This window comes from Carcharhinus amblyrhynchos, chromosome 10 (genome assembly GCF_965287045.1).
Source record: "Carcharhinus amblyrhynchos chromosome 10, sCarAmb.v2.hapA, whole genome shotgun sequence".
NCBI classification, from domain to species: domain Eukaryota; kingdom Metazoa; phylum Chordata; class Chondrichthyes; order Carcharhiniformes; family Carcharhinidae; genus Carcharhinus; species Carcharhinus amblyrhynchos.
In genome coordinates this window covers 105,147,297-105,161,835 of record NC_137333.1, presented here as the reverse complement: position 1 = coordinate 105,161,835, position 14,539 = coordinate 105,147,297, and the positions used below count along the sequence as shown (strand labels likewise).

The window sequence follows — 14,539 nt, the reverse complement described above, 5'->3', positions numbered from 1 at the left end:
TGATGTCTGTGCTGACTCTCCTGAGCGTGCAAGTCACTGAGTGTGATTCCCTGATTCTCTCTGTATCCCTGCTCATTCTGCTAACAACTGTGGAGGGAGAAGCTGAGTTAATGTGAATCCCCTGTTGGCCGTTTGCACCGTCCTCTGCTTTCGATATCCGATTTCCAGCACTCACACTGCTTCACTCTTGAAATGTCATTGTAATGTTCGATTTTAAAGTGTTGTTTTGGCAGGAAGTCAGTCTGGCTGCTGACAGTGACAGTCCCACAGGGGGGCAGCAGTGAGCAGCTCCGGACTCTCTCACACTGGGCCTGATTTTACCATCCTCATTCTCGGTGCTGGGCGGACTTCAAACTGGGACTGTTTCGGATCCGACATTTCGTCCCGTTCTCAGGCGCCTCCATACGCGCTCTGCCCGAAAAAGTAGCAGCGATTCCGGATGGCGCTGCACCAGCCTGTGGGCGGGGCTTAAGACGCCCAAAATCCTGCTGCTCCGATCGGAGCCTCCAATTGCGCACGCGCAGAAAAAATAGCAACAGGAAAACCCTCCCCTACAACCGCCCTCCCGGGCCGGATAATCCCTCCCCCCGCCCACCCCCACACACAACATAACTGACCCCCTTATCCCCCCCACCCCCTCACTACCCAGATTAACTGCAGCCCCCTGCCCCCCTCCCCTCATCGATTGCACACAGAGTGGCAACGGATCCCCCCCCCACCATCCCCCTGTGTGTGTGCACGCGCGCGTGTGTCTGTATCTGTTCTCACACACGCTCTCACATACTCGCACACGCTCACTCACACACTCACATACTTAGTCTCACACTCGTACACACAACACACACAAAGACAAACGCATTCACGCACACACTCATACGCACACTCACACACACACTCATACGCACACACACTCACGCACACACTCATACGCACACACTCACGCACACACTCACACACACACTCATACACACACTCACGCACACACTCATACGCACACACTCACGCACACACTCACACACACACTCATACACACACTCACACACACACTCATACGCGCACACACTCACGCACACACTCATACGCACACACTCACGCACACACTCACACACACACTCATACACACACTCACACACACACTCATACGCGCACACACTCACGCACACACTCATACGCACACACTCACGCACACACTCACACACACACTCATACACACACTCACACACACACTCATACGCGCACACACTCACGCACACACTCATACGCACACACTCACACACACACTCATACACACACATTCACGCACACACACTCATGCGCACTCACGCACACACTCGCGCACACACACTCGCGCACACACACTCGCGCACACACTCGCGCGCACACACTCGCGCGCACACACTCGCGCGCACACACTCGCGCACAAACTTACAGACACTGACACACACTCACACAGACACACACACACATACACACACTCTCTCTCAAGCATACATACACTGATTCTGCTTTTTCACCATCCCAGAGTCAAACACTTTATCATTTAGACTGTACTGTAGCAGGAGGAGGCCATTCGGCCCACTATTCCTCTGCTGGCTGTTTGAAAGAGCTATTCAATTAGCCTTGTTACTGGTTTCTAAAACCCTGTCAGGTTTTGTGGTTGGATGGGAAGTGGGGGGGTGGAGGGGGTGGCGGGGTGGGGGGGGGGGTGGTGGGGGTGGGGGGGGGGTGCGGGGGCGGGGGGGGGCGCGGGGGCGGTGGTGCGCTTCGCAATGAGATTCCGTATCGGGAATGAGATGGGGACTCTGCTTCTGCCTGTAGTTCCAGTCAGGGACACCGCCTCCAGCTGCCTATTTCTAGAACGTTCCTCAGACAGTTATTCCTTGTTCTCTATCGTAGTGCAGGATGGTGTGTAAGGACGTGAGCTCGGAGATCCTGTATGATGTTCTACACGACGCAGAGTACCGCAGGAAATGGGATGAGAACATGGTCGAGACGTTTGACATTGGCAAGCTGACAGTGAATGCTGATGTGGGATACTACGCCTGTAAGTAAAAACAACCCCCCCCACCCACCGCTCCCCCCCCACCCCGTCTGAAACCTTCGCAAAGAGGAGAGATTGGATAGGAACATAGAAACTAGCAACGGGAATAGGCCATCCAGCCCTTCGAGCCTGCTCCGCCATCCATTTTCATCATGGCTCATTGTCAAACTCAGCATGGGGTGTGGCACAGTGGGGTTAGCGCTGCTGCCTCCCAGCGCCAGGGTCCCGGGTTTGATTCCTGCCTCGGGTCACTGTCTGTGTGGAGACTGCACATTCTCCCCGTGTCTGCCTGGGTTTCCTCTGGGTGCTCCTGTTTCCTCCCACAGCCCAGAGACATGCGGGTTGGGTGGATTGGCCGTGCTAAATTGACCCTGGTGCCAGGAGGATTAGCAGGAATAGGGTCTGGGTGGGATTATTGTCAGCGCAGACTTGATGGGTCAAGTGGCCTCCTGCACTGTAGGGATTGTATGAATATTCTGATTCCCCCTTTCCCCCCTTTAGCCCCAAGAGCGATATCTAATTCCTTCTTGAAATCAGACAATGTTTTGGCCTCAACTACTTTCTGTGGGAATGAATCCCACGCATTCCCCACCCTCTGGGTGAAGAAATCTCTCCTCACCTCAGTTCTAAAAGGTTTACCCCTTATCCTCAAACTCTGCCCCCTGGTTCTGGTCTCCCTGGGGAATAGATTGGGGTTGTTTTCCTGAGGACAGAGGAGGTTAAGGGGGTGACGTGATTGAGGTGTGCAGAGTGATGAGGGGCTGGGACAGGGAGGATTAGTTTCCCCGAGCTGTGGACCAATTACCAGGGGCCAGAGACTGGAGGTGATTGGTAGAAGGATTGGAGGGGACATGAGGAAAATCTTTTTCACCCAGAGGGTGGTGGGTGTCTGGAATTCAGTGTCTAAGTTGGTCATTGAGGCCAAAACACTCAACTCATTTGGGTTTTAAGTCTATTTATTAGTGTGACGAGTAGGTTTACATTAACACTGCAGTGAAGTCACTGTGAAAACCCCTTAGTCGCCACACTCCAGCACCTGTTCGGGTACACTGAGGAAGAACTTAGCTCAGACAATGCTCCCTAACCAGCATGTCTTTTGGACTGTGGGAGGAAATTGGAGCACCCGGAGAAAACCCCTGCAGACACGGGGAGAATGTGCAGACTCTGACAGGCAGTGATCCAAGCCAGGAATTGAACCTGGGTCCCTGGCGCTGTGAGGCAGCAATGCTAACCTCTGTGTCACTGTGCTGGTGGTATCTAGATCCGAAACGCTGGAACCTGCAAGGTCGCAGGCCAGTTGCTGGAAAACAGAATTAAAATGAACAGCTGGTTTAAATTGGCCTGGGTGGACATGATGGGCTGAATGGCCTCTTTCTGTACTCTAATCTTTCTATGGTTTTTATGATAAACCCCATTCGCAGCACTGCTCATAAGAACTAGGAGCAGGAGTTGGCCATCTGGCCCCTCGAGCCTGCTCTGCCATTCAATAAGATCAGGGCTGATCCTTTTGTGGACTCAGCTCCACTTACCCTCCCACTCACCATAACCCTTAATTCCTTTACTGTTCAAAAACTTATCTATCCTTCCCTTAAAAACATTCAATGAGGGAGCCTCAACTGGGCAGAGAATTCCACAGATTCACAACCCTTTGTGTGAAGAAGTTCCTCCTCAACTCAGTCCTAAATCTGCTCCCCCTTATTTTGAGGCTATACCCCCTAGTTCTAGTTTCATCCGCCAGTGGAAACAACTTCCCTGCTTCTATCTTATCTATCCCCTTCATAATCTTATATGTTTCTATAAGATCTCCCCTCATTCTTCTGAATTCCAATGAGTATAGACCAGTCTACTCAACCTCTCCTCATAAACCAACCCTCTCAACTCCGGAATCAACCTAGTGAATCTCTCCGTACCTGGTACTGAACAAGGGGGTTCAATGTGGGAGATTCCTGGATGGGAGAGGGGAACTCTGGATTGTGGAAACGCTGGGCCTTCCTGCCCAGAACTCGATCCTGGTGGACATGGGGAGATGGTTGGGTTCAGGAATACAGTAAGAAGTCTCACAACACCAGGTTAAAGTCCAACAGGTTTATTTGATAGCACAAGCCACTAGCTTTTGGAGATCTGCTCCTTCGTCAGGTGAGTGGGAGTTCTGTTCACAAACAGAGCATATAAAGAGACAAACTCAATTTACAAAATAATGGTTGGAATGCGAGTCTTTACAGGTAATCAAGTCTTAAAGGTACAGACAATGTGAGTGGAGAGAGGGTTAAGCACAGGTTAAAGAGATGTGTATTGTCTCCAGGCAGGACAGTTAGTGAGATGCTGCAAGTTCAGGCAAGTCGGAGGGGTTACAGATAGTGTGACATGAACTCAAGATCCCGGTTGAGGCCGTCCTCATGTGTGTGGAACTTGGCTATCAGTCTGTGCTCAGCGACTCTGCGCTGTAATATGTCGTGAAGGCCGCCTTGGAGAATGCTTACCCGAAGATCAGAGACCGCTGAAGTATTCCCCAACAGGAAGAGAACTCTCTAACCTGGTGGTTGTCAAGTGGTGTTCATTCATCACAACACTATAGACTTCCTACAGAAACTCAGCACACATGGAGCAGTTGAACCAGGGACACTCTTCGTCACAATGGATATCTCGGCACTCTACACCAACATCCCCCATGACGATGGCATTGCTGCAACTGCCTCAGCGCTCAACGCGGACAACTGCCAATCTCCAGATGCAATTTTACAATTCATCCACTTCATCCTGGACCACAATGTCTTCACCTTCAACAACCAGTTCTTCATCCAGACACACAGAACAGCCATGGGGACCAAATTCACACCTCAATATGTCAACATCTTCATGCACAGGTTCGAACAAGATTTCTTCACCACACAGGATCTTCAACTGATGCTATACACTAGATACATCGATGACATTTTCTTCCTTTGGATTCATGGTGAACAATCACTGAAACAACTATATGCTGATATCAACAAGTTCCATCCCACCATCAGACCCACCAGGGACACGGATGCCATCATCTCACGTGAGAACACCATCCACCAGGTACACGGTACATACTCTTGCAACTCGGCCAACATTGTCTATCTGATACGCTGCAGGAAAGGATGTCCCGAGGTATGGTACATTGGGGAGACCATGCAGATGTTACAACAATGGATGAATGAACACTGCTCGACAATCACCAGGCAAGAGTGTTCTCTTCCTGTTGGTGAACATTTTAGCGGTCACGGGCATTTGGCCTCTGATCTTCGGGTAAGCGTTCTCCAAGGCGGCCTTCACAACACACAACAGCGCAGAGCCGCTGAGCAGAGACTGATAGCCAAGTTCCGCACACATGAGGATGGCCTCAACCGGGATCTTGGGTTCATGTCACACTATCTGTAACACCCACACGACTTACCTGGGTTTGCAAAATCTCACTAACTGTCCTGGCTGGAACAATACACATCTCTTTAACCTGTGTTTAACCCTCTCTCCACTCACATTGTCTCTACCTTTAAGACTTGATTACCTGTAAAGACTCGCATTCCAACCATTATTTTGTAAATTGAGTTTGTGTTTTTATATGCCCTGTTTGTGAACTGAAATCCCGATAACCTGATGAAGGAGCAGCGCTCTGAAAGCTAGTGGCTTTTGCTACCAAATAAACCTGTTGGATTTTAACCTGGTGTTGTGAGACTTCTTACTGTTCTTACCCCAGTCCAACACCGGCATCTCCACATCATGGGTTCAGGAATGCCATCATTCCCTGGAATTAAAATCCGTTCCTGCCTCCAAGCTCACCACCAGCAAAGGCTCAACATCCGAAGGATAAATGACGAGTATGGTCATGAAATAATTCTACTTGTTCATGGATGTGGAAATCGCTGATTAGGTCAGCAGTTATTACCCACCTCTAATTGCCCCTTGAGAAGGTGGTGGTGAGCTGCCTCCTTCAGCCACTGCAGTCCATGAGATGTAGGTACACCCACAGCGCTGTTAGGGAGGGAGTTCCAGGATTTTGACCCAGCGACAGTGAAGGAACGGCCGATATATTTCCAAGTCAGGATGTTGACTGACTTGGAGAGAACTTCCAGGTGGGTCTGTGCCCAGGTATCTGCTGCCCTTGTCCTTCTAGATGGAAGTGTTAGTGAGTTTGGAAGGTGCTGTTTAAGGAGCCTTGGTGAGTCGCTGCTGTGCATCTTGTAGGTGGTAAACACATAAGAACATAAGAAATAGGAGCAGGAGGAGGCCATCTAGCCCTTTGAGCCTGCCCCACCATTCAATAAGATCATGGCTGATCTGAAGTGGATCAGTTCCACATTCCCGCACTCTCCCCATAACTCTTAATTCCCCTGTCTATCAGAAACCTATCTACCCGTGACTTAAATATATTTAGCGAGGCAGCCTCCACCACTTCAACGGGCAGAGAATTCCAGAGATTCACCACCCTTTGAGTGAAGAAGTTCCTCCTCAACTCCGTTCTAAACCGCCTCCCCTTTATCTTGAGGCTGTGCCCCCCAGTCCTACGATCCTTTCTGAGCGGGTAGAGTCTCTCCACCTCTACCCTATCCGTTCCCTTCATTATCTTATATGTCTCTATAAGATCCCCCCTCATCCTTCTAAACTCCAACGAGTACAGACCCCGTCTATTCAGTCTCTCCTCGTAGTCCTGCTGTCCTTTGAGTGGGAAGAATCTCTCTACCTCTACCCTATCCATCCCTTCATTATCTTATACGTCTCTAAGATCCCCCCTCATCCTTTTAAACTCCGAGTACAGACCCAGTTTATTCAGCCTCTCCTCATAGCTCAACCCCCTCAACTCCGGTATCAGCCTAGTGAACCTCCTCTGCACTCCCTCCAAGGCCAAAATATCCTTGCGCAAGTGCGGCGACCAAAACTGCACACAGTACTCCAGCTGCGGCCTCACCAATGCCCTATACAGCTGCAGCAAGACCTCCCTGCTTTTATATTCTATCCCCCTCGCTATAAAGGCCAGCATCCCATTCGCCTTCCTGACCACCTGCTGCACCAGCAGACTGTGGCTGTGTGCAGGTGGTGGGGGGAGTGGGTGTTTGAGGTGTCGGTGTGGCGAGCTGTTTTGTGTATCAGAAACCCTGAATCCAGAGTTAAAATCCTATTGGGTCCAGTTTATAAAAAAGCTGAGAGAAGGATTGGGATGAAGTGAACATGAAACTTTCAGACTGTTGCAAAGAATGTGATTGGTTCATAAATGTCCTTTCAGGGAAACATTGCTCCCATTCCCGGTCTGTGCCTGGATATAACTTCAATAAGCTCTGACACTTCATAATCTTCCGGTATTATCCAGCTCGCAGTCCCACCCTCGTCTCAGAGCAGCTAGGAGCGAGCAGTAAACTCCACAAGTGCCTCTGACACCCACAGCCTAAAAACTAATTTCAAATACTGAATACATGACAGAGATAACCTGGTTAGTATTAGAGAGCGGGGGCACTGGCAGGGAGGGGGTGGGGAATTAGTATTGGAGAAGGGGTGGGGGGGCACCTGTGTGTGTATGGGGGGGGGGCGGTGAGGGTACAGGGGGAGTCATTATTAGAGAAAGGGGGAGTGGGTGGTCAGCTGGAGGACAATATTGGAGTGGAGACTTGGGAGGGGGGAGTGGGTAGTCTACCGTGGGGTTGTGTGGGAGGGGTCGGTATTGGGAACTGGGGGGAGTGGGTGGTCTTGGGGGGGGGTCAATATTGGAATGGAGACTGTGGGGGGGAGTGGGTAGTCTACCGTGGGGTTGTGTGGGAGGGGTCGGTATTGGGAACTGGGGGGAATGGGTGGTCTGGTGGGGGGGTCAGTATTGGAGACTGGGAGTTGGGAATGGGGCAGGTGGAAAGGCCAGTCGGGGTGTGTGGGGAATGTGGGGGGGGGTTGCGGATGTGGGGGGTTTTTCTGGTCACAGGAAGTGTCAGGCTGTGTGGGAGGATGGTGAATGCAGGTAGGGATGGACATTCCTGATGGAGAGGCTGTGGGAAGAGTGGAGGGATTGAATTGTTTATCTCTGTCGCCTCCTCTGAGACTGAGAGAAGGGGAGATGTTTGAAGCTGCCAGCAGCTGGGTGGACACGGATTCCTGTCCGGTGCCGGTGTTGTACGCGGACGATGAATTTCCGCTGGTGTTTTTGGTGATTTCACATCATGGATTCAGGCCCTTTATCCCGTCACTGCCTCCGCACCCTTTCAAAAACATTTCAAATTCTCTCCCTCCCTCCCTCCCTCCCCCCCCCCAAAGCCCTGCCAGCTTTCTCCCCTTTAGCTGAAGCAGCCCGTGTCCAAATGCAGCCAGATCTGGACAATACCCGGGCTTGGGCTGTGGTGAGTAACATTCACACCACACAAATATCAGGCAATGACCATCCCCAACAAGAGAGGATCTAACCCTCGCCCCTTAAAATCTGATGGCATCGCTGAATCCCCCACTACCAACATCCTGGGGGTCCCATTCACCAGAAACTCAACTGCACTCACCACGTTCACACAGTGGCTACAACAGCAGGTCAGAGGTTAGGAATCCTGCGGCTAGTAACTCACCTCTTGATTCACTAAAGCCTGCCCACCACAGAACATAGAACATAACCGCGTAGTACAGGCCCTTCGGACCTCAATGTTGCACCAACCTGTGAAACCAATCTAAAGCCCATCTAACCTACACTATCCCAATATCATCCATATGTTTATCCAATGACCATTTGAATGCCCTTAAAGTTGGCGAGTCCACTACTGCTGCAGGCAGGGCATTCCACACCCTTACTACTCTCTGAGTAAAGAACCTACCTCTGACATCCATCCAATATCTATCACCCCTCAATTTAAAGCTATGTCCCCTTGTGTTAGCCATCTCCATCCCAGGAAAAATGCTCTCGCTGTCCACCCTATCTAATCCTCTGATCATCTTATATGCATTTATTAAGTCACCTCTTAACCTTCTTCTCTCTAATGAAAATAACCTCAAGTCCCTCAGCCTTTCCTCATAAGACCTTCCCACCATACCAGGCAACATCCTGGTAAATCTCCTCTGCACCCTTTCCAATGCTTCCACATCCTTCCTATAATGCAATGACCAAAATTTTGTACAGCTGCAACATGACCTCATGGCTCCAAAACTCAATCCCTCTACCAATAAAAGCTAACACACCGTACGCCTTCTTAACAACCCTATCAGACTGGGTGCAACTTTCAGGGATCTATGCCCATGGACACGGAGACCTCTCTGCTCATCCACACTACCAAGTATCTTACCATTAGCTCAATGTTCCTGTTACTCCTTCCAAAGTGAATCACTTTACACTTTTCCGCATTAAACTCCATTTGCCACCTCTCAGCCCAGCTCTGCAGCTTATCTATGTCCCTCTGTAACCTGCAACATCCTTCCGCACTGTCCACAACGCCACTGACTTTACTGTCATCCGCAAATTTACTAATCCATCCTTCTACACCCTCATCCAGGTCACTTATAAAAATGACAAACAGCAGTGGCCCTAAAACAGATCCCTGAGGTACACCACTAGTAACTGAACTCCAGGGTGAACATTTCCCATCAACCACCACCCTCTGTCTTCTATCAGCTACCCAATTCCTGATCCAAACTGCTAAATCACCCTCAATCCCATGCCTCTGTATCTTCTGCAATAGCCTACCATGGGGAACCTTATCAAACGCTTTACTGAAATCCATATATACCACATCAACTGCTTTACCCTATCCATCTCTTTGGTCACCTTCTCAAAGAACTCAATAAGGTTTGTGAGGCACTACCTACTCTTCACAAAACCGTGTTGACTATCCCTAATCAAATTATTCCTTTCTAGATGATTATAAATCTTATCCCTTATAATCCTTTCCAAAACTTTGCTCATAACAGAAGTAAGGCTCACCGGTCTATAATTCCCAGGATGGTCTGTACTCCCCTTCCTGAACAAGGGGACAACATTTGCTATCCTCCAGTCTTCCGGCACTACTCCTGTAGACAATGACATCCTAAAGATCAAAGCCAGAGGCTCTGCAATCTCCTCCCTGGCCTCCCAGAGAATCCTAGGGTAAATCCCATCCGGCCCAGGGGACTTATCTATTTTCATACCTCCAGAATTGCTAACACCTCCTCCTTATGTACCTCAATCCCGTCTAGTCTAAAAGCCTGTATCTCAGTATTCTCCTCGATAACACTGACCTTTTCCTGTCTGAATACTGATGAAAAATATTCATTTAGCACCTCGTTTATCTCTTCTGACTCCACGCACAACTTCCCACTACTGTCCCTGATTGGCCCTAATCTTACCCTAGTCATTCTTTTATTCCTGACATACCTATAGAAAGCTTGAGGGTTTTCCTTGATCCTACCTGCCAAAGACTTCTCATGTCCCCTCCTGGCTCTTCTTAACTCTCCCTTTAGTTCCTTCCTGGCTAACTTGTAACTCTCCAGTGCCCTAACGGAACTTTCATGTCTCATCTTTACATAAGTCCCCTTCTTCCTCTTCACCAGAGATTCAACTTCCTTAGTAAACCACGGTTCCCTCGCTCGACCACTTCCTCCCTGCCTGACAGGTACATATTTCTCAAGGACTCGCAGTAGCTGTTCCTTGAACAAGCTCCACGTTTCAATTATGCCCATCCCCTGCAGTTTCCTTCTACACCCTCTGCATCCTAAATCTTGCCTAATTACCTTTCCCCCAGCTATAACTCTTGCCCTGTGGTATATACCTATCCCTTTCCATTGCTAATGTAAACGTAACCGAAATGTGGTCACTATCACCAAAGTGCTCACCTACCTCCAAGTCTAACACCTGGTCTGGTTCATTACCCAGTACCAAATCCAAAGTGGCTTTGCATTTTGTTGGCCTATTTACATACTGTGTCAGGAAACCTTCCTGCACACATTGGACAAAAACTGACCCCTCTAACGTACTCAAATTATAGCTTTTCCAATCAATATTTGTAAAGTTAAAGTCCCCTATAACAACTACCCTGTTACTTTCGCTCCTATCCAGAATCATCTTTGCAAACCTTTCCTCTACATCTCTGGAACTTTTTGGAGGCCTATAAAATACTCCCAGCAGGGTGACCTCCTTTCCTGTTTCTAATCTCAGCCCATACTACCTCAATAGACAGGTCCACATCAAACGTCCTTTCTGCCACCGCAATACTGTCCTTGACTAACAATGCTACGCCTCCCCCTCTTTTACCACCTTCCCTGCTCTAACTGAAACATCTAAACCCCAGAACCTGCAACAACCATTCCTGTCCCTGCTCTATCCATGTCTCCGAAATGGCCACAACATCGAAGTCCCAGGTACCCACACTGCAAGTTCACCCACCTTATTCTGGATGGTCCTGGCTTTGAAGTAGACACACTTCAAACCTCCTTCCTACCTGCCGGTACACTCCTGCGAACTTGAAACCTTACTCTTGACCTCACTACTCTCAACCTCCTGTACACTGGAGCTACAATTCAGGTTCCCATCCCCTTGCTGAATTAGTTTAAACCCTCCCGAAGAGCATTAGCAAATCTCCCCACCACGATATTGGTACCTCTCTGATTTAGGTGTTTATAGAGGTCCCACCTACCCCAGAATGACCCCCAATAATCCAGGTATCTGAATCCCTCCCTTCTGCACCGTCCCTGTAGCCATGTGTTCAACTGCTCTCTCTCCCTGTTCCTCTCCTCGCTAACACGTGGCACGGGTAACAAATCAGAGGTAATAACTCTGTTTGTTCTGGCTCTAAGTTTCCACCCTAACTCCCTGAATTTCTGCCTTCCATCCCCATCCCTTTTCCTGCCTATGTCGTTGGTGCCTTTATGGACCACGACATGGGGCTGGTCCCCTTCTCCCTTAAGGATCCTGAAAACACGATCCGAGACATCACGGACTCTGCCACCTGGGAGGCAACACACCAACCGTGAGTCTCCCTCATTCCCACAGAACCTCCTATCTGTCCCCCTAACTGTGGAGTCCCCAGTGACTAATGCTTTACCCCTCTCCCCCCTTCCCTTCTGAGTAACAGGGGCAGACTCTGTGCCAGAGACCCGTACCCCATGGCTTACCCCTTGTAAGTCCCGTTCCCCCCCCCCACCCCTCCCCCCCTCCAACCCCCCACCACAACAGTATCTAAAACAGTACACTTGTTATTCAGGAGAACAGCCATTGGGGATCACTGCACTGACTGCTCCCGTTACCCCTTCTAAAAGTCACCCAAGTATCCCCATTTCTAGGGGTAACTACCTCCCTGTAGCTTTTATCTATAACCGTCTCTGCCTCCCGAATGATCCTGAGTTCATCCAGTTCCAGCTCCAGTTCCCTAACACAGTCCTCAAGGAGCTGGAACTGGGGGCACTTCCTGCAGGTGTACTCCGCTGGGACACTAATGGTGTCCCTCACCTCAAACATCCCACAGGAGGAACATCGCACAGCCTGCCCTGCCATCCCTGCTAACTTCCCTCACTAAGAAGCGAAAGAGCTTACCTGCTCTCACACCAAGTCTTTTTTTCAGGTTAGAGGAGGGGGGAGGATAGGAGATGTTACACGTGCAGTGTCCCAGGTTTCCTCATCGTTCAAATTTACTGGGCAAAAACAAAAACATAAGAACATAAGAAATAGGAGCAGGAGTCGGCCATCTAGCCCTTCGAGCCTGCCCCGCCATTCAATAAGATCATGGCTGATCTGAAGTGGATCAGTTCCACATTCCCGCTTTCTCCCCATAACCCTTAATTCCCTTGTCTGTCAAAAACCTATCTACCCGTGACTTAAATATATTTAGCGAGGCAGCCTCCACCACTTCAACGGGCAGAGAATTCCAGAGATTCACCACCCTCCTCAACTCTGATCTAAACTGCACCCCCCCCCCCCTTATCTTGAGGCTGTGTCCTCTAGTCCTGCTAGGACTAGATAGGAGATGTTACACATGCAGTGTCCCAGGTTTCCTCATTGTTCAAATTTACTGGGCAAAAACAAAATCCTTCCTGGGTCACTCTACGACCTGCTACCCTCTACAAGGCACAAGTCAGGAGTGTGATGGAATACCCCCTGCTTGTCTGGATGGGGGCAGCTCCAACAACACTCAAGAAGCTCAATACCATCTAGGACAAAGCAGCCCCGCTGGATTGACACCCCATCCACAAACACCCACTCCCTCCACCACCAACACTCAGTAGCAGCCGTGTGTACAAGGTGCGCTGCAGGAACTCAGCATGGATCCTTAGGCAGCACCTCCCAAACCCACAGCCTCTACCATCTAGAAGGACAAGGGCAGCAGATACACGGGGAACACCCCCATCTGGAGGTTCCCCTCCAAGTCACTCATCATCTGGAGTTGGAAATATTTCGGCCGTTCCATCACTGGGTCAAAATCCTGGAACTCCCTCCCTAACAGCACTGTGGGTGTACCTACACAACATGGACTGCAACGGTTCAAGAAGGCAGCTCACCGCCACCTTCTCAAGGGTAATTACAGACGAGCAATAAATGCTGGCCAGCCAGCGATAGCCACATCCAGTGAAAGAATCAAAAATTGTTTCTCCACACTGTCTGTAAACATTTTACTTTCTCTTTGTGTATTTTTCCCTGTATTCCCATTGGCTTTGTGATTATTTTATTTCTTTCTCAATCAGGGAGATGCCCGAAGCCCTTAAAAAACCGGGATGTTGTCACTCTGAGGTCCTGGTTACCCATGGGGAACGATTACATCATCATGAACTACTCTGTCAAACACTCGGTGAGTTCACAATCCCAGGATCTTCACTCTGACCTGGGGGGGGGAGGCTGGTGGGGGTCTGGGGGGTTGAGTTTTGGGAGTACGATGTTTCCTATGCAGCTTGTGACACTTTGCGTTGTCACAAATCTTTCACAGCACCAGGGAACCAGATTCGATTCCCGGCTCGGGTCACTGTCTGTGTGGAGTTTGCACATTCTCCCCATGTCTGTGTGGGTTTGCTCCAGTTTCCTCCCGCAGTCCAAAAATATGCAGGTTAGGTGGATTGGCCATGCCAAATTGCCCCTTAGTGTCCTGGGATGTGTATGTTGGAGCCATTAGCGGGATAAATACATGGGGATATGGGGATAGGATATGGTTGGGATTGCGGTCGGTGCAGGCTCAGTGGGCCGAATGGCCTCTTTCTGCACTGTAGGGATTCTATGATTCTTCTATGATTGTTCTAAGAAAATGTAACAGCTAATCGAACAGTGCAACTTGTGCATTGAGAAGGATTTGGAGAGGGTGCAGAGGAGATTTACTGGAAGGTTCTGAGGGATGAGGGCAGTTGAGTTTTGGGGAGAAGCTGGGATTGTTCTCCTTAGAGAGGTTCAGGAGAGGATGAGAGAGGCTGTGCGAATTCTGAAGGGTTTCGATGGAGTAAATAAGGAGAAAGTGTTTCCCGTAGCAGGAAGGTGGGTAACCAGAGGGACACAGATTGAAGGCAATCCCTACAATAGAGGAGCAGGGAGTAGGGGAGGTGATGGCCTAGTGGTATTATCCCTAGACT

General features: G+C 49.7%; 1 protein-coding gene across 1 annotated transcript in view; it reads left to right on the top strand.

The window, feature by feature from the left end:
* Positions 1-14,539, top strand: part of stard10 (StAR related lipid transfer domain containing 10) — a 61,274-nt gene that overhangs the window by 32,640 nt on the left and 14,095 nt on the right. The window contains exons 2-3 of the mRNA XM_080198002.1: positions 1,897-2,044; positions 13,670-13,773. Coding sequence (XP_080054128.1) covers positions 1,897-2,044; positions 13,670-13,773 — 252 coding nt within the window. The remainder of the gene's footprint in view (positions 1-1,896; positions 2,045-13,669; positions 13,774-14,539) is intronic.